At 37.5% G+C, this 20244-nt stretch overlaps 1 protein-coding gene across 3 annotated transcripts in view; it reads right to left on the bottom strand.

The window, feature by feature from the left end:
* The window catches only part of fnip1 (folliculin interacting protein 1), a 61127-nt gene that overhangs the window by 23581 nt on the left and 17302 nt on the right, over positions 1-20244 (bottom strand). For 2 of the 3 annotated variants that reach the window (XM_047805487.1, XM_027139901.2), the window contains exons 7-13: positions 17887-17970; positions 16486-16557; positions 15352-15487; positions 14993-15194; positions 12184-12269; positions 1504-1650; positions 739-908 (exon numbers count right to left, since the gene is read on the bottom strand). In XM_047805487.1, coding sequence (XP_047661443.1) covers positions 739-908; positions 1504-1650; positions 12184-12269; positions 14993-15194; positions 15352-15487; positions 16486-16557; positions 17887-17970 — 897 coding nt within the window. The remainder of the gene's footprint in view (positions 1-738; positions 909-1503; positions 1651-12183; positions 12270-14992; positions 15195-15351; positions 15488-16485; positions 16558-17886; positions 17971-20244) is intronic. The other variant, XM_027139902.2, reaches the window with a different exon arrangement.

The raw sequence follows: 20244 nt of genomic DNA, 5'->3' as shown, positions 1-20244 counted from the left end.
CTAAAAATTCAAACAGGTCTGAAAGATTGAGGTGGAATTAAATACAATGCAGGGATCATGGTTCTTTAATGTGTATTATTTGTAATTATACACTGAAGCCCTATTTGGACGGGATTAGTTTTACGTGGGGGTAAAGTAATTATTACTGGAGCTTCTCTGTGATTTTAGTCCCATCCGAATGTGCCATCTCGGTAATCATTACTGACAATGTCAGTAAAGATTACGGTGACTTTTACCTTCTGTAAAAAGATCCGGAAAAATTACCTCAGGTAATACTAATCCCGTCCGAAATGACCCGCTGTAAATATGTACGGTAAAATTCCGTCATTTCCTTTTTAAAAGTAGCCATGTTGTCTGTTTGTGCATGTGATAACAGGAAGCAATGTCCTACACACATGACGACAAGAAGGTTACTGTGGTGCGTAAAGCGAGTTACCCCTCCCACTTCTGCTAGTTTTACTGAGATGTCCTGTCCCATGCGAATTGGCCAATTAATATTAAAGATGTCCTGAGGTAAAAATGCATTACTCCACATCCCCACCTAAAACTAATCCCGTCCAAATAGGGCTTAAGAATAGAGCATTTTAAGGCTATACAAAAGTGTCACTCACTTATGAGATCATTAGCTAGTGCCAGTTATGCATAAATGAGAAAGGCTCTCTCTTCATATATTGTGGTTATTGGAGCATGGTCATGCCTAGACATCCATGAATGTATAGATCACTTATATTTATTTACCAAGCTGAGCCCATAGAGGATTGTAGGGATGTGTCTTGGCCAGCATGTCCACACTTTTAGAGGAATGTTTTTCCAAAAAGATCTTGATGGGAGGTTGGCCATTAGGCATGACAGTAGGCACCCAAGCCAGGTGGTTAGTGAGCACAGCAGTAAGAAGAGCTGGAACAAACCTAGAGAAAAAACAATGGCACAATATAACAATCAGATACAGTGTCGTTAGCACAATGTTTCCTTAAACACTTTACCTTTTATCAAATCAAAATAAGTGATAGAATATTTGTTACAGATATTTGTTAACTTGTTTTTTTTTTTTTGAATGCCTGTTAAATCCAGACATTTTTCCTATATTTAAGAAGCACCCTTTTATCACCCTTACCAATTTATGTTGTTTCATGTGTTTATTTTATGACTCATAACCAAGTCACTAAAAAATAGTGTCAAATGTGATTGAAGCAAATGTGACCATCAATGTCTGGTTCTCCAAAATGATTAGTAAAAACTTTTTTTTTTTTTTTAAAAACCAACCAATTTCCTCATAAAAGCTGAGGGCATTTATACATTATGCATTGGATTTGCATAAAAATTGCATAGTATTTTCACTCAGAACATACACTTTGTATGGTTTAATTTTTAAAACATTTCTTTGCATATACCCAATACTTTTTCCACAGTGCTGTATGTATTTAATATAACTTTTCAAGTGGTTTTCAATTTAACGGTTCTGGCTTTGTTTAACAAGTAAAAAGTTAAGTAAAAGTACTCAACTGGTTCTTTGAGGCTTGCTCCATGAGCAAAGAGAACTCGCGCATGAAGTGGCCACAAAGCTGGTTCTTCTCAAATGCACCAGACATCATGGTGAGCCAGACAGGCTCAGGCATTCTTGGCATGGTATACAGATTGCATATTGTCATCCTGTGTGGATTCACATAAAACATACACGGACACAAAAATGTCCTTTAAAAATAGCCTGAAAATAGTCTGATAGCTGCAAAAGAGCCAGGTATTGGCTCTAATTGGATGCTTAATCCACAATTGGAAGAAATTAATGAGGGGGGAAAAAAACTATTCAATGAATGCATTCAATTATAAACTAATCTCTTAACACATACAATGCCTTGCAAAAGTATTCATACCCATTGAACTTTTTCACATTTTGACACGTTACAACCACAAATAAAAATATATTTTATTAGGATTTTATGTGATAGACCAACACAAAGTGGCACATAATTGTGAAGTGTAAGGAAAATGATAAATGGTGTCCAAATCCTTTTTCACAAATAAATATATGAAAAGTTTGGCAGGCATTTGTCAGCCCCACTGAGTCAATATTTTGTAGAACCACCTTTCACTGCAATTACAGCTGCAAGTCTTTTGGGGTATGTCTTTTACCCATTCTTCTTTGCAAAATAGCTCAAGCATAGTCAGATTGGATGGTGAGCGTCTGTGAACAACGATTTTCAAGACTCGCCACAGATTCTCAATTGGATTTAGGTCTGGACTTTAACTGGGCCATTCTAACACATGAATATGCTTTGATCTAAACCACTCCATTGTAGCTCTGGCTGTATGTTTAGGGTCATTGTCTTGCTGGAAGGTGAACCTCTGTACCCAGTCTCAAGTAGAGGTCTTCATGGGTCAACTTTGATCCGAAAACCCGATTTCCGACCCGAGACCTGAGCGGGTTTGGGTCTAAAAGTTTCACGTGTACCTCGGACACACCAATAATAGCGGCATCGGGTCTCGGGTAATTTGAAATGAATGTGTTTTTCCCGAACGGACCCGAGAAGACCCGAACTACTGTATCTCGTGTGTGTGCATCGACTCAAGTCCTTTTCTAACCTCTCCTCTGTTTGTCAAGACCGCTTGCAACATCCTGTGACTGGCGGTAAGCTAATTTTTGTTGAAACAGACCCGTCAATCAATTTTGAATCCATGCTGTAGCGGTTACTTTAGTGTAGAGTTATGCAACAATCGGGTCCAGTCGGGCTAAAAAAAAATTGCCAGCGGGTTGGGTCGGAATCGGGTCTAATTTTTTCGGGTTTGTCTCGGGTTGGGTGTTTCTTAAAATAAAAAAAAAATTATGCACGTCGGGTTTGGGTCAAAAGAGATTCGGGTCACTTTGGGTCGGGTACATTTCTTTAGACCTGAGAAGACCTCTAGTCTCAAGTCTTTTGCAGACTCTAACAAGTTTTCATCTAAGATTGCCCCGTATTTGGCTCCATCCATCTTCCCATCAACTCTGACCAGTTTCCCTGTCCCTGCTGAAGAAAAGCATCCCCACAACATGATGCTGCCATCACCATGCTTCATGTTGGGGATGGTGTGTTCAGGGTGATGTGCAGTGTTAGATTTCCACCACATATAACGTTTTGAATTTTAGCCAAAAAGTTCAAATTTGGACTCATCTGACCAGAGCACCTTCTTCCACAGGCTTGCTGTGTCCCCCACATGGCTTGTCACAAACTGGATTTCTTATGGCTTTCTTTCAACCATGGCTTTCTTCTTGCCACTCTTCCACAAAGACCAGATTTGTGGAGTGCACGACTAATAGTTGTCCTGTAGACAGATTCTCCCACCTGAGCTGTGGATCTCTGCAGCTCCTCCAGAGTTATTATGGGCCTTTTGGCTGCTTTTCTGATTAATGGTCTCTTTACATGGCCAATTTAGGTGGACAACCATGTCTTGGTAGGCTTACAGTTGTGCCATACTCTTTCAATTTCCGGATGATGGATTGCACAGTGCTCCGTGAGATGTTCAAGGCTTGGGATATTAATTCATAACCTAACCCTGCTTTAAACTTACCCACAACTTTATCCCTGACCTGTCTGGTGTGTTCTTTGTTCTTCATGATGCTGTTTGTTCACTAATGTTCTATAACATACTTCTTCACAGTACAGCTGTATTTATACCGAGATTAAATTACACACAGGTGCACTCTATTTACTAATTAGGTGACTTCTGAAGGCAGTTGGTTTCACTGGATTTTAGTTAGGGGTATCAGAGTAAAGGCTGAATACAAATGCACACCACACTTTTCAGATATTTATTTGTAAAAAAAAGTTTGGACAACATTTATAATTTTCATTCCACTTCACAATTATGTGCCACTTTCTTTCAGTCTATTTCATAAAATCCCGATAAAATAAAATCTTGTAACATATCAAAATGTGGAAACGTTCTGTGGGTATAAATACTTTTGCATGGCACTGTAATCCTCTGTGTAAAGACATGAGCAGAAATAACAGGTCATACCACAAACAATGCAAACCACTCATCTGCAGTAAGAATTCGAAGGCTGTTGCTATTATCTGCTGTACTGCAATTTCAGACCATAATTTTGCACAAATGTTTGTACAAAAAGCTCTCTAGATTATATCAAATTGTGGTTAAAAAGACATTGTTCATTATTTTACATGCTTATTGTGACGAATGTTATTCCTAGATTTCACTATTTATTTAGCTTTGTTTAAGCAATTTGATGTGTGAAAAATAGTTTACATCTAAAAGTATTAATACACAAATTAGTTAAAAAAAACAACAACAACAAAAAAAAAACACTACTGGAAGAAAAACAGAATTTCAATAATTCAAATATAAAAATAAATAAAATAAAATAACATTTTCTACAAACAAAATAAGGCAACACACTTTTACTGTCAAATTTATTTGCATGATATGGGTAAAAGGTTGTAACGGTTCCAGATACTTGTGAGAACTAATAAAATTCTTAAGATATTAAAATATTCAGAAGACCCTAGTAAAAGATAAGTTATTTACAAAGCATTTCAACCCTTAAAAAAGCTCATAAGTTTAAAAATTCTTAGCAGTAGAGTTTCTTAGCAGAGGAGAAAATAACCAAAAGGTAAAGACTGAAAAATGTATTGCATACAATAATTAATAATGATAGTGAGTAAATAAGATGCTACAGATAAGACTGAGTAGGTATTATTTTTGTGACCAATCACATGACAGATCTCAGACAAAGTGCAGAAATGCCATATATTCCACCGCTATTGTATTTATAATAATACATTTTATTTATAGATGCCTTTCAAGTCACTCACTGTCACCATACAAATTCATGCAAGTAATAAATAATAAAATAAAAGTAAACAATAAAATATTTAAAAAACCAAACCATGTTTTGTAAATTTGCACTTGTCTTACACTGTTGCACTCTATTTGGTTTTCCATACTATGTTATGTATTGTATCATGGTCCTGGTAAAACATTTCATTCCAATGTGTACACACTATAGAGAGGAATGATAAAAAAAAACAAAAAACCCACTTAACTTATTGACTTATGGATGCACATCTTGTTCTTGGTAATGTCACTGCGATCCACCATTATGTCCATTTATCTAATGTTTAAGAAATTGTTTTTGTAACTATCTCCTAATTGATACCATTCATCAATGTCATCTTGTACATGCTTTCTAAGCACTTTGTTAGCCTCTTTGATTGAATTGACTGATGTTTTCCCAGAAGGATTTTGGCTTACTCACGTACATTTTGGCAAACTGAAGTCTTGCTTTACGTCTCTGTGTCAGCAATGGGGACCTCCTGGGTCTCCTGCCATAGAGTTTCATCATTCAAATGTTGATGTATAGTTCATGCTGACACCAATTAACCCTGAGCCTGCAGGACAGCGTGAATTAATTTGGAATACATGTTTGGGGCTGCTTATCAACCATCCAGACGATCCTGCGTTGCAACCTTTCATCAATTTTTCTCTTCCATCCACATCCAGTTAGATTAGCTACAGTGCCATGGGTTGCAAACTTCTTGATCATGTTGCACACTGTGGACAAAGGAACATCTACATCTCTGGAGATGGACTTGTAACCTTGAGATTGTTGATATTTTTCCACAATTTTGGTTCTCAGACAGTTCTCTTCTCCTCTTTCTGTTCTCCATGCTTAGTGTGGCGCACACAGAAACACAATGCAAAGACTGCATCAACTTCTCTCCTTTTTATCTACTTTCAGGTGTAATTTTTATATTACCCACACCTGTTACTTGACCCAGGTGAGTTTAAAGGAGCATCACATGCTTGAAACAAACATTTATCCACAATTTTGAAAGGGTGCCAATTTTGTCCGGCCCATTTTTGGAGTCTTTTTGTGAAATGATGTCAAATTTGCTTTTTTTTCTCTCCTCTGTTTATTTTTGTGTTGTTTCAATAAACACAAAGGAAATAAACATGTGTATAGCAATACATGTATAATTGCAATGCCTTCCGATGAGAAATACTTCATTTTCTGGAAATATAAAACACACACACACAAACTAGTGTGAAAAAGTGTTTGCCCCTTCCTGATTTTTATTTTTGTTGCATGTTTGTCACACTTTAATGTTTCAGATTCAGATCATCAAACAAATTTAAATATTATTCACAAACAACACAACATGCAGTTTTAAATTAAGGTTTTTATCATTAAGGGAAAACAAAATCCAAACCTACATAGCCCTATGTGAGAAAAAGTGTTTGCCTCGTAAACCTAATAACTGGTTGGGCCACCCTTAGCAGCAAGAAATGCAATCAAGCGTTTGCGATAACTTACAATGTCTATTACAGCAAATTTTGGTTCACTCATCTTTGCAGAATTGTTGTAATTCAGCCACATTGGAGGGTTTCTTGAGCATGAACCACCTTTTAAGGTCATGCCACAGCATCTCAATATTCAGGTCAGGACTTTGACTAGGCCACTCCGAAGTCTTAATTTTGTCTTCAATCACTCCAAAGTCTTCATTCAGCTTGAGGTCACAAACAGATGGCTGCACATTGTCCTTCAGGTTTTTTTGGTAGACAGCAGAATTCATAGTTCCATTTATCATAGCAAGTCTTCCTGGTCCTGAAGCAACAAAACAGTCACAGACCATCACACTACCTCCAACATATTTTACTTTTGGTATGATGTTCTTTCTCTTAAATGTAGTCTTACTTTTACACCAGATGTAATAGGACACACACCTTCCAAAAAGTTCAACTTTTGTCTAGTCAGTCCACAGAGTATTTTCCCAAAAGTCTTGGGGATCATCAAGATGTTTTCTGGCAAAATTAAGAGGAGCATTTATGTTATTTCAGCTCAGCTGTGGTTTTCGTCTTGGATCTCTGCCATGCAGGCCATTTTTGCCCAGTCTCTTTATTATGGTGGAGTGTCATGAACACTGACCTTAACTGAGGCAAGTGAGGCCTGCAGTTCTTTGGATGTTGTTGTGGGGTCTTTTGTGACATTTTGGATGAGTTGTCGCTGCACTCTTACGGTAATTTTGGTTGGCTGGTCACTCCTGGGATGGTTCGCCACTGTTCGCTGTACCCCTAAAGCTTTAGAAATGGCTTTATAACCTTATCCAGACTGATAAATCTCAATGACTTTGTTATTTGTTCCTTAATTTCTTTGTAATTTCTCAGCATGATGTGAGCTTTTGAGGATCGTTTGCTCTTCTTCACTTTGTCAGTCAGGTCTTAAGAGATATCTTGATTGTGAACAGGTGTGGCAGTACTCAGTCCTGGGTGTGGCTAGAGAAATTGAACTCAGGTGTGATAAACCACAGTTTTCTCACATAGGGCCCTGTGCTTTGGATTTTGTTTTCCCTTAATAATAAAAACCTTCATTTAAAAACTGCATGTTGTGTTTACTTGTGTTATCTTTGACTAATATTTAAATAAATTTATACAAATAAATTTGTTTGATGATCTGAAACATTAAAGTGTGACAAACATGCAAAAAAATAAAACATACAAAGCCTTGCTGCTTTGAGACAATGGGAAATTGTTAAAAGTGCTATACAAATAAATTGAATTATAAATCAGGAAGGGGGCCAACACTTTCACACCAGTACGAGTGAGCGCACGTGTGTGTGTGTATTTATATTTAGTGGACTTGCTTATTCAGCTTACATTTACTTGTACTTTTCAACAATGTGCACCCAACTCTGCACTGCTATAATCTTTATATATATTTACTGTACATATCCTTACATATTTATCTGCACTTGTCTATTTGCATGATTGCTACTCTTTGCTCTTCTGGTAGGTGCCAAACTGCATTTTGTTGCTGTGTACCTGTTCTATGCAATGGCACAGTTCTTTTTCTTTCTTTCTTTCTTTCTTTCTTTCTTTCTTTATCTATCTATCTTTCTGTGCTCATTCTATGTGAGCTCCACAATGCCTTTGATAATGTAAATCATTAAATACTTTGTCAGATCTCTCTGGCCTAGGCATCACCAGAATGGGTTTCTGCTAGATGGAATACTAACTCGCAACCAAATATTTCAGTGTGTCATAGAAGGTTGTGATATCTGAAGGTTCCCTAGGATTCAGTTCTTGTTCCACTGCTCTGTTCTACTTACAACAACCCTGGTTCCTGTGATTGAGTCACATGACTTCTCTCACCAGTGCTATGCTGATGACACACTGTCTCTCTAGCCTGAAAATCCCTTGAACTGAGTGAATATCTGTGCGGTCATCTCAATTTGAAAAAGAGTAGTTTTTCTCAAGAGTCAAGTTGACCTTGTCTGTTTTGACTGCTTATAAAAAAAGTAGTATATATGATAGCCTTTTTTTCACCTTTTTTATCTAACTTGTTAACAACATATTAACATATATTTTGCAAAAATGTTTGTAATATTTGGTATAATAAACCTCATTAATATACAAAAATGCCTCATTTTCTAGTAATAAAAAACCCCAGAAATTTTGAATTATTTCACTATAGTGAAATATAATAATAATATATAATATATTATTTCACAAAAGTTAATGCACAATTACAGGCCAGGAGATTGTTTTGAAACCATTTTGACCATTTTTAATGTCAGTAAATAATAAAACATGTTTTCTTCCAGGTCAAATTGACTTGAATGCTTATAAATAAAAAATTATACAATTATCACCATTCTGTGTGATTAACTTACATTTGTGGACATTTTACACTTATGTCTATTTTGCCTACCAGATGCCATCTGATCACCCAAAAATGGGCCCCATGCACACATCCCCCACCACCCCAACCCCGCGTGCGTGCGAAGCTTGTTGGTAGAAGAAGAGAAGATATTGTCCCCAGCTGGACAAATGCATATAACAAGTGTGAAATAGTTACAAATGATTGTTTTTTTGGAGGCCCAATGAATTGCATCCCAATGCTTGTGTGTGCACGCGCGTGTGTTTGTCTCTGTGTGTGTGAGAGAGAGAGAGAGAGAGAGAGAGAGAGAGAGAGAGAGAGAGAGAGAGTGTGTGTGTGTGTGTGTGTGTGTAAAGCTTGTTGGTAGATCAGATTTTGCCCCCAGGTGGACAAATGCATATAACAAGTGTAAAATATTTACAAATAAGTAGCTTTTGTTTTTTTCTGGAGGCCTGATGAATTGCAATGCCCAATGCCTGTGTGTGTGTAGCAACATTTTGGTAGATCATATTTTGCCCTCTGCTAGGCAAAGGCATATCAAAAGTGAGAAATATTTACAAATGTGTAGCTTTTTTTTCTGGCGGCCTAATGAAATGCAATGCCCAATGTGTGTGTGTATGTGTGTGTGCGCATGTGAGTGTGTGTGTGAGAAATGTTTACAAATGTGTAGATTTTGTTTTGTCTGGAGGCCAACTGAAATGCAATGCCCAATGCTTTGAACAGTGTGTGTGTGTGTACGCGTGTGTAGCATCATTTTGGTAGATCATATTCTGCCCTCTGCTAGGCAAAGGCATATCAAAAGTGTGAAATATTTACAAATGTGTGGCTTTTTTTTTCTGGAGGCCTAATGAAATGCAATGCCCAATGTGTGTGTGTGTGAGTGTGTTTTTTTGGTGCGCGTGTTTTTGTGTCTGTATGTATGTTCATTGCGCTGAAAAGGGCAAAATTGTGACCTATTGCCCCACTAAATGTGGCCGAGTCAAATTGACTCGGGATGACTTGAGGAGGAAAGTATTTATTTCACAAACACATAGTTCAATGAAAATAAACAAAATTAATTTTACTTGCAAAGTTCATAATTTGGAACAATCCTGGTAAATCTCAGGCAAATATGTGGAAGGAAACCCAAGTTATGACATCAAACTTTCCCATTTTTCTAACATACCTTCTTCTCAGCCATTAAAATGCCTTCAAAATCACTCCTCATTGCCCTGTCCTTTCCATCCTTCCATGTGATTGTTTAGCCATGCATTTTATAATAACACCAAGAATCAGACACCAAGCTAATTAAAGAAATAAAAAAAAAAGAAATTTTAAATAAAATTGATTTGTATTTAATTTTGCTTGGTACAGTTTGGTTTACGCATTCGTACGCAAATGTCTTTATTGTCCAGGTGGGTGACGGCTAAAATGAAGGACCGTGGCAATGGCATCGTCCGTGGAGTGGTTTGGATGATCCGCGAGGAGGGTCCAGTCAGAGTGGTAAATGGGTCTTGATGTGCCTCATGTCAAGCTTCACGAAGCACTTCATTACAATAGGCGTGAGTGCAACGGGACAGTAGTCATTGAGGCAGGACACTATAGACTTCTTTGGCACAGGGACCGTGGTGGTTGTCTTTAGGCACGTAGCTGTCCTGTACCCTGCCAGGAATATTGTCTGATCCAGCAGATCTGTCGGAGGAGGGATGGTCTTCTTTGCTGCTACGTTGTCCTGAACCTCAAACTGAGTGTAGAAGTCATTCAGCGCATCTGGGAGGGAGGCATCACCATCACAGGCAGGTGAAGCGGTCTTGTATTTCATATATAACTATATGCCCTGCCACATGCGCCGGGTGTCTCAATTGTCCTGGAAGAGGCTGTGGACTGTCTGGGCATGTGCGTGCTTTGCTGCTCTGATGGCTCGGGACAGTTTGGCCCTTGCCATTCTTAGGCCGCCCTGTCCCCTGTTCTGAAGCATAGGTCTCTGCTAATGTGTGTGCCCTGCTGAAGACTAGTAATCCATGGCTTCTGGTTGGAGTGAGTGGTGATGGTCTTGGAGACGGTCACATTAATGCACTCATTGATGTAGCTGGTCACCGATGCCGTGATCTTGAAATCTCCAACGACGATAAACAGTCCGTCCGGGTGAACATTCTGCAGATCGCCAATAGCCCCATAGAGTTCACATAGAGCCTTTTTAGCATTAGCGCTGGGGAGAATGTACACTCCAACAAGAACAATGGTAAATATGCCTGCATCTAACAGTCACAAACTCCACTAGTGATGAGCAGTAACTAGAAACAAGCACAGAGTTCTTGCACCATTCCGTGTTGATGTAAACACACAAGCACAACACCGCGAGCCTTACAAAGCTGTAGCAGTTTCTAAACTCTTGCCGTGTGGTGTGTTCGAGTTGGATGTAGTCCAGTTTATTGTTCAGGGAGCAAACATTAGAAAGTAGATTGGACGGTAGAGCTGGCCAGCTAGGGATTGCAAGCCAAGGTTGCGAAGCCTTTCCAACACGTTATTGTGCAGGTTGGCTGTGGCACGATTTCTGTATTGTATTCATTTCTGGCAGTTGTATGCATGAACACCGCTGTCTCTAGTGTCCATGGACTAGCCATAGTCAGGCTAAAAACATAAATAGCACCATATTGTATCCGTAGTGGCCTCTGCGTGCTACTGCCATCTTGCCATATTGGATCACGTATCCCTACCTGATATAGTCTCAAATATCATGTCTTTTGTCTTGCACTAATTGCACTAGTCATAAAAGAAAACAACTTGTGCTTTATGAATACTTGTATAAAGCGAGTAAACTGGGAAACTGTAAAATGGCTATTGCACTGACCTACAGTCATGCATGTTTAAAGTGCTATGCTAAAAATCTAATTTCTTTGTTTAAAAAGGTTCCATTGCCTGGGTTGCAAAAATCCTCCACAAAAACAAGCCTAATACTCAAAAAAAAAAAAAAAAAAAGAAAAAAAAAGCACCTTGCAAATATACGTTGATTTCCCCCTCCCATTATCACCCCAATTTGATAACCTTCCAAATCCCATCCAAAATCCAAAATGCTGCATCCCAAAGAAATACAACACAATTTTCAACATACTCATGTTCACAAAAAGCTAACATTGGCTAGTGTCACTGTGATTGACATGGAGAAAGAATGTATGCCATCCATCCCACCCACACTGCAGGGCCATCATTTTGCTCTTTTGGCTCCTGGCTATGGATGGCTATTATTGCAACTATTATATTGTATGAATGTAAAGTACTGCATTTTTTAAACGTTAAAAAACAAACCAATGTTCTGTTTCCATAAACAGTTATTTTGAAAACTAAATGTTTAAGCTTATAAGGAAAGCAGGCTTTGTCATGGAAGTTGAGCTAGAGTCTCTGGTTGAGGTGTCTGAAAGGAGAATGCTGAAGAAACCTCTCAGTATTTTTAATAACAGGTCACACCCACTGCATGTAACACTCTAGTCCTACCGGAGCAAATTGAATTTAATTTAGTTGTGTGTGTGGCTAAGCAAAAAGTGATCTATACATACCTGAACTCATTAAGGCTGTCCACCATGCGGTTATGAGCCAGGATTCTCTGACCAACATCAGTTGACCGTCGACTCATCTTCAATGCCTGGAATACAAAAAGATGACAATAGATCAGCATTGATAGACGTCGATTCAACTGAGATCTAAAATGTTTTAAGTTTACATCCTAATCTCACACCTTAGACTACTGAAAACAGACTAAAACAGGGTTTATTTACCTTCATCACCCAAATTAATAGGAACAACTGTATACCTGCTTATTTATTATATCAAATCACTTAATCATATGGCAGTAGCATAATGAATAAATGCATACATACTTATGCATACTAACATCAAAACATCAAACTGGGAAATGTGATCTCTTTAACTGTGGCATAGTTTATGGTGCCAGATGGGCTAGTTTAAGAACTTCAAAAACTACCGATCTCCTGGAAATGACCTGATGAACTCAAAGCATGTTGTCTGCTTGGCCACGGTCAGGTGAAGCGTAGTTTGCAGCCCAACCTTTTACAATCACAACCCTCCTGGAGTAACTAGATAAGTGGGCCATTTTGTAATGGGACCCCCAAACAGCACCATCAGCATGTACACATTTTCTGACGATCAGTGAGCTTGGCTACTTGTTTGCATTTGCCCAACAGCTCTGAATCTGGTATAGTGCTCCTGTCCAACAGCCTCCTTTAACAGGACAAATATGTATTTCAACCTAGTAGTGATAGAGAAGTTCGTACCAAAGGGGACAGCAGATTGAGACCACTTGTCAGCATATCAATATCTATATCATATCATATCTAGTTTTTTTTTTTTAAATATACACACAAACAATGAAAAAATGTTATGTTTCAGGAAGAGGTAGGTCTTCATCCATCATTTGAAGATACAGCTGAATGACCCAGCTGTTCGAACATCAGTTAGCAGGAAACTGAACAAGCACCTGAGCAACCTGTGTGGATAGTAATGTCCGCACAGCTAGATACCCATCCATACACGTTTTTCTTAATATTTAAGAAAATCAAAATTTATTTTGGCGAGTGAAAGTGAGAGCAAAGTTTCTCAAAGTGGAAATATGCTCATTATTTTACTTTAGTTGAGCATAAAGTCAAAAACCTTCTAGTCAAATGTAAGCTGCGTCTTTCTTTTTTGAAGGTCCTATCTACTGTGATAAACAGCTACTCCAATCTGTTGAAGCACCTCCAGTAACTACAGGCCTTGACGAAGCTAGAAGCTAACCCGGTGTCGGTGGACACACTCAAAGTGACTCAAGCCCCTCCAGCCAAACAACCGCGACTAGTTTTTAACCGGACTGTTAGCCAGTGACAGATCAACAAACAGTTTTGTGTTTATATAGACCATAACGCATAAAATGCCATTAATGGGAACATTAAAAAATGTTCTTTAAAAAAGTAACTGAAAAGTTACCATTACTTTTTGGTGCAAGTAATCAACGAAGTAACTATTAACTGTAACTATCAGCTTTTTGGTGCTAGTTACTATTTCTTAGTAACTAGCACAACACTGGTGATAAGCAGGTTCAGTTGAATTGTTCACTGCCTTTGGTGAAACTGTGTGTTTGTTGTGTTTTTGCTCAACCATAAGTTTGATGCTTTGTTTCAATTACTGAATGTATGTATGAGGTTTTCTTTTGGAAAATAGCACTTTGTTCATTTACATGCTTCATATTTTGTGTATTATATTTGGTTTGTTTGTGAATAGAAGTTAATTAGTTGTTTTCTTCTCTAGAGGATTATTTTTAGCTTATGCTTGTATACTGTGCTCATACAGTTATGATGGCCTAGGTAGTGTATATCCTTGTAAGTAAATGTTCACACAGTTCAAAGACCAGTACAGCTTATTGGAGGAAAAAGACCAGTGTTGTAATGTAACAGAGTCCAAATACTTCATTACTGTACTTAAGTAGAAATTTCACGTATCTGTACTTTACTTTGCTATTTAAATTTATGTCAACTTTCACTTTTACTCCACTACATTTCCTAGATAAAATGTACACTTTTACTCTGCTATATTTCCCCATTAAGCATCTTCGTTACTCGTTACTACAAAATAAAAGCAGAATAAATGTGTGCGACTGCAATAAGGGAGGTTTGGCGAATCACTGCTCCGCAAGCTCTATTTCAGCATAATGTTGCCAAAAGGAGGCGGAAGCACAACTGAAACCGCCATGGAAGCACCTACTGGAGGACCTCCCATTATCGTAGACCAGGGATGGCCAACCAGTTAGAGACCAAGAGCCACATTTTGACGAAAATACCGTATTGAACTCAAGCAAGGTGAACACGCACAATAAAAAGACACAAATACAAACTTCGATAGGCACGTACTTCAGTTCATCAGGGAGGGTGACACTTTTGACATGAACATAGTGTTAGTTTGTCCAAATTTATTCTGAACGCATTTCCACATTCTATTATGCATTATATGCCCATGGAGGAATATTTTTTGTAGGAATTCGGATATCTCTGATGAGACTGATTAATGTTACTGTCCATTATTTCACAGATTTTTTCACAAGCATACCCAATCTTTATAGCAGCAGCGGTCCAAGTGTATACAGAACTTGTATTTAGTTTTTCAATATATCTGTATACTATCCATACAAGAGAATGTTTTTTTTTATTATTTAAATAAAAAAAGGAGCAGTGATCATATAAAGAATGTATTTGTTAATATACCTTGATGCCACAAATCTCTCCAGTCCTCTATAATCAGAATGAAATATTGTATACTGTAGCATCATGCTATGTATTAAATCATATGTGTCATATTTGTAAGACGAATGTGCCATACCTGTTCAACTGAGCTTTTCAGCTTGTTCATGTGGCTCTCAAAGAGGGGAAAGTGGGAAAAGAAAAATTCCTGGAACTTGCTGTTCTCATCTTCATTGGGTGACAAGAGGAAGATGACTCCGATGGCTATCTTCTTCTTCCGTGCTGTGCCTAGGCTTGGGACACCACCATCATCTAACATGTTAAAGCTCTCCTCCACAGACCTGTTCCCAAATATACAAAACAAAAATAGAATATCCAGCTATTTTTAATCAGCATGTACACATTAACATCATATGAGATCGAATGATTTGGTTGTTCTCCCAATCAAAAATCAAAGGGATATTCTGTCTTTGTGGACACTGCTTGCAGCATTCTCACCATCGTGGGAAGACTCCATTTTCCAAGCTGGTGGTCTGACTACGTAACCAGCGCCGTTGATAGCTACCGGCACAGCTACTGGTGAGAGAAGAGCCGGGTGACGAGAATGGTGTGATCAGCAGACTACTCAGAGATGCTGCAGAAGGACATAATTTGATTGTATGAGGTCAAGTTTACTACATCATACACCATACTACCTCAAATCACTCAAACTGGTTCTAATATTGGATTTTTATCTACAATTGTAAATTACAAATCTTCTTGTCTCCAAATAGTCAACTACAGAAAACGAAATGAAAATTTATACATTTTATTTTAAGAAAAAATTTTCATTTTTAAAAGCACTAAAAAATAACATTTATTTGAAATTAACTGAAACCACATGAATAACATTTAGTAATAGTTTTAAGATACAGCTGCATTAGCCAATTTCAAGACCATTTATTTAATATCAGCTTCAAATATTCAAGGGCAATATTCAATATCCTTTACTGGGTTTTCTAAGGATGTAATGCAAGCTGGAGAGCCCTCTGTGCAAGAGAAATTTCAAAACAAAACCAAGGAACAGAAACAATCCTCAGTGTAACTACTAGTAATTTAGAACTAGTCTTTCAGAGAAATGGCCTAGATATAGTTACGCAGGACTAATTTCTTCAGACAGAATGTCAAAGATAGGAAATGTTTAGGGTTTCACAAGCTAATAAAAGGTACAGAAACCAAAGAGATAAACTGCTAATACCAGCCATTACTTCATAAGCACAGTCATTCACAGATTATACTCTCTGAAATCAAGTCAACCCAAATACATTTAATGACAAATAAGATGCTCAATTAAAATGAAATGCAACAGAACAGAATAAAGGATGGGCCTTTCTCTTCACATGGTTAAGATGAGGTGGTGGAAGAATTGATATGACTTGTCGAATGTGAGAGAGTCATTACATTATGCCCTTAGGAGTCAACAAATGCTCAAATTTCTCATACCAGTCTCCAAATATCTAAGAAACCTTTGTAATCCAGCATAGACTTTTAATCTTAAAATTAACACACAATTTTGTGTCAAAATTGCTGAATAAAACCTAATGTGCAGTTTACAAATAACTACAGTTGGATGTCTCTCAGACAGATACACACCTGATCTTGCAATGCCGCTCTCTCTCTCATCGTATGGTCCTCGGGCAGGCATGTCCATAGGGTTACTGTGACCTAGAAAGTAATTCCACAAAGAAATAAAGTTTACTTCAATATTCTAGAGCAAAGGGCATTGCTACCCACCACCAATACACCTCTACACTAGTGGGTCAAATACATGTCACGTGTGTGCAATTTATTCCCTGAGCATTCAGTGCTTATAGGCTTTATGATTCAGTTTGTTAACTGAAGGAAGAAACTCCAATTTTTTTGCCTGAGTGCTATTCAACAACCTGGTATTTGAGAGGTAAACTCACTTAAAGGGGTGGTAAAACATGATTTCACCTTTCTAACTTTAGCTAGTGTGTAATGTTTCTGTTTGAGCATAAACAACATCTGCAAAGTTACAACATTCAAAGTTTTAAGCAAAGGGAAATGTTTGCTTTTAAAGAAATCCATTTCTAAGGACTACAGCAAACGGCCGGGAAGGACTACACGACATTCCTCCAGGGTTGCTGACGTCACTAACCCTGATATTTCCATAAACCCCTCCTCCGTGAATAACCAATTTTAGCTAACCAATCAGCTAACCAATCAAAGCCCATTGCTATTTCTGAGGGACTGGCTTCATAGAACTCGGAAGCCATCAGACCATTTTACAAGGAGGGTAGGATAAAGGTAAAATATATGAAAAATAATGCTTTTTTAAAAAAAAAAACGAAAGCATGAAGCATGTTACAGTGCACCCCACAAACACAATCAAGCCTTCGAAAAAAACGTGTTTTACCACCCTTTTAAGCAATCTGAATATAATGGCTATAAATCCACAATCATACATAGTATTGATTTTTTTATGCTCCTGGATCAGTCTCTGGTTCTGACTAGCTATTTTATATTCCCAGTGTATTTGTGGTGTTTTGCTTTGTACTTTATCCTATTATCTTTTACAATGAACTGTGTTTTTCCATAACACTGTAGATTTTTGTGGGTGGGGTGTCAAAGTTGACTTTAGCTTTTAGACCAGTCATGTGCAATAAGCAAGATAGCATGACGATAACCCTAAATAATTTTTAAAGATGTAGGCACATGACCAATTCATAAACTAGTTTATTTCCTCACTCCTGCCATTAACTTGTGTAGGACGCTACAAGTACAAGGGGATTGAGAAAGGTAGTGAAGAATCAAAAAGTAATTATGGAACTTTGCTGACATGATGGTTATAGCTAAAGTGAAGTAATGGGGGAAAAAAGAAAAAAAAAAAGTGATGGACTTTTAAGGAGGTGAATGAAAGGGAAAGTACAGTCCAAAATATTTTATGGTGGGTATGCGCTAGCCACAAATAGGTACATGCTGATTCTGCATACAATATTCCTTGCTTCACACACCCAAACACACAGCGCCAACCTGAAAAGAAAGAGGCGCTCTTGATGAGACGGAGAGGGCCCTGCTCAGAGAAGGCCCGACGAGGGCTGCATAGCTGAGAAAATCCTGTGCAGGATAATGTCCACAGATAACAGAAATGGGTAATAGGTTGGGGTAAACATTAGAAAGAATATGACAGAGACAAAGGGAGAGAGAAAAAGACATAGAACCAGATTAGTCAAGCAAAAAGACCTAAGACATGACAATACAGTGCTGCTTGCAAGTTTGTAAACCCTTTAGATATTTCTATATTTCTGCATAAATAGGACCCAATACATCTGGCCCAAAAGCAGACAAAGTGAACCCAATTAAACAAATCAGGCAAATATATTATACTTGGTATTTTTTTATTCAGTAAATGCTCCAATATTATATTATATATCTGTGAGAGGCAAAAGTATGTGGACCTCTAGTATTTAATTTCAAGGTCAAATTAGAGTCCATCTGATTTTAGTCAATGGGATTACTGTGTGCCTCATTTTATTTACAAAACAGAGATATATCAAAGTCTGATGTTCATGATGCATGTTTGTGAAAGTGGATCATGGCAAAAACAAGGGAGATTTCTGAGGACGTCAGGAGTTTTTGTTGCTCATCAGGCTGGAAAAGGTTACAAAACCATCTCTAATGAGTTTGGACTACAACAATCTTTAGTCAAGATAGATTCTGTACAAATGGAAAAAAAATTAAGACCATTGGTTCCATCCCCAAAAGTGGTCAACTAACAAAGACCACTCCAAAAGCAAGACATGCAGTAGTCTGTTTGGTCAGAAAGGAATACATGGTAAGATCTAAGGCCTTTGGCTTATGTTAATGTTCATGAGTCTGCAATCCGGTGAACACTGAACAACATTGGTGTGCAAGGCAGAAGAAAGCCACTACTCTCCAAAAAGAATATTGCTGCCCATGAAGTTTGCGAAAAATCAAGTGGACAAGCCACAGGACTATTGGAAAAATAATGTGGAAGAAGTGAGGCCAAAATAAAACTTTTTCTTTTTAAGTGAGAAGTTATTTTTTGAGAAAAGAAAATATTGAATTTTAACATGAAAACCTTCTGTGAAACATAGTGATGGTAGTATCATGGCTTGAGCAAGTATTGCTGCATCCTGGCCATGACAGCTTTCCATCATTGATGGAACAATGAATTCAGATTTATACTACTAAATTCTAAAGTAAAAACTGGACATGAACTAAAAAAGGCCATGCACCAAGACAATAATCACAAGCACCCAATTCTGTCTAACAAAGAATGATTAACGATGAGCAAAGATAAAGTTTTTTTAATGGCCAGGTCAAAGTCCTGACATTAATACAAAAAAACAACAAAAAACCTGTTGAAGGACCTGAAGCAAACAGTTCATGTGAGGACACCCATCAAAATTACACAGTCGAAGCTCTTTACTGAGTACTGAGGAGTGAGATAAAGCTATTCAAAGCCGTTGTTCAAAAGGTCTCACAACAGATACTGAAAGCAAGGGTTACAACATATTTTTTGCAAGTCACAGTAATGATTCATCATTTTTCTCAATAATTAAATGAAGTAAAATATTTTAGCTCATTTGTTTGATTGTGTTCACTTTGTTTACTTCTAGAACTAAAACATCTGATGATAATTACTGATGGGTAATATTTATGCAGAAATATAGGAATTTCTAGTGTTCACAAACTTTAAAGCGACACTGACCATACAAGGCAACTAAGGCATAACAGCATGTAACAGAAATAGAGCAAAAGCAAATACATGTTAATATTTGCATGATTTCAAATACAATTAAAATAAATTAAGCTAATAATAATAATAATAATAATAATAATAATAATAATAATAAATTCTAATCACATATAATTGTAGAAGAAGCCCATCCTATCTCAATGGTTGGACATAGTTATAATGTGTACCTATGGTCCTGGACTTTATCCAGTGTGTCTGCAAACTTGTCAGGATTGATGGGTAGTATATCGTTGTAGTTTTGCAAGATATAGAAAGACTTTGCACTGGCAATGCTAATGGTGTACAGCAGGGGTGTCAAACTCAAATTCACAGTGGGCCAAAATATAAAACTGAGATAAAGTCACGGGCCAAACTGAATATTTATTGAAAAATTAACTGCAACTGCTATGTAACGTTCAAACTTTTTCATATGGAAACAAACTTTAGTTTTGCTTAAATACAGGATTTGGAACAACCAGAGCTTGTTATTACAAACACATAAGAAAATAAATGTGAAATAAAAGACACATCAGTGGTGTTCATTTCGCAAACTTTGACCATAGATTTTTGACAAACTCTCCCTCATTAAAGGGCCGGGCAGATTTTGCAATCTGTGCTGCCACAATAAA

Source organism: Tachysurus fulvidraco, chromosome 21, assembly GCF_022655615.1.
Source record: "Tachysurus fulvidraco isolate hzauxx_2018 chromosome 21, HZAU_PFXX_2.0, whole genome shotgun sequence".
NCBI lineage: Eukaryota > Metazoa > Chordata > Actinopteri > Siluriformes > Bagridae > Tachysurus > Tachysurus fulvidraco.
This window is presented reverse-complemented; position numbering and strand designations above follow the sequence as displayed.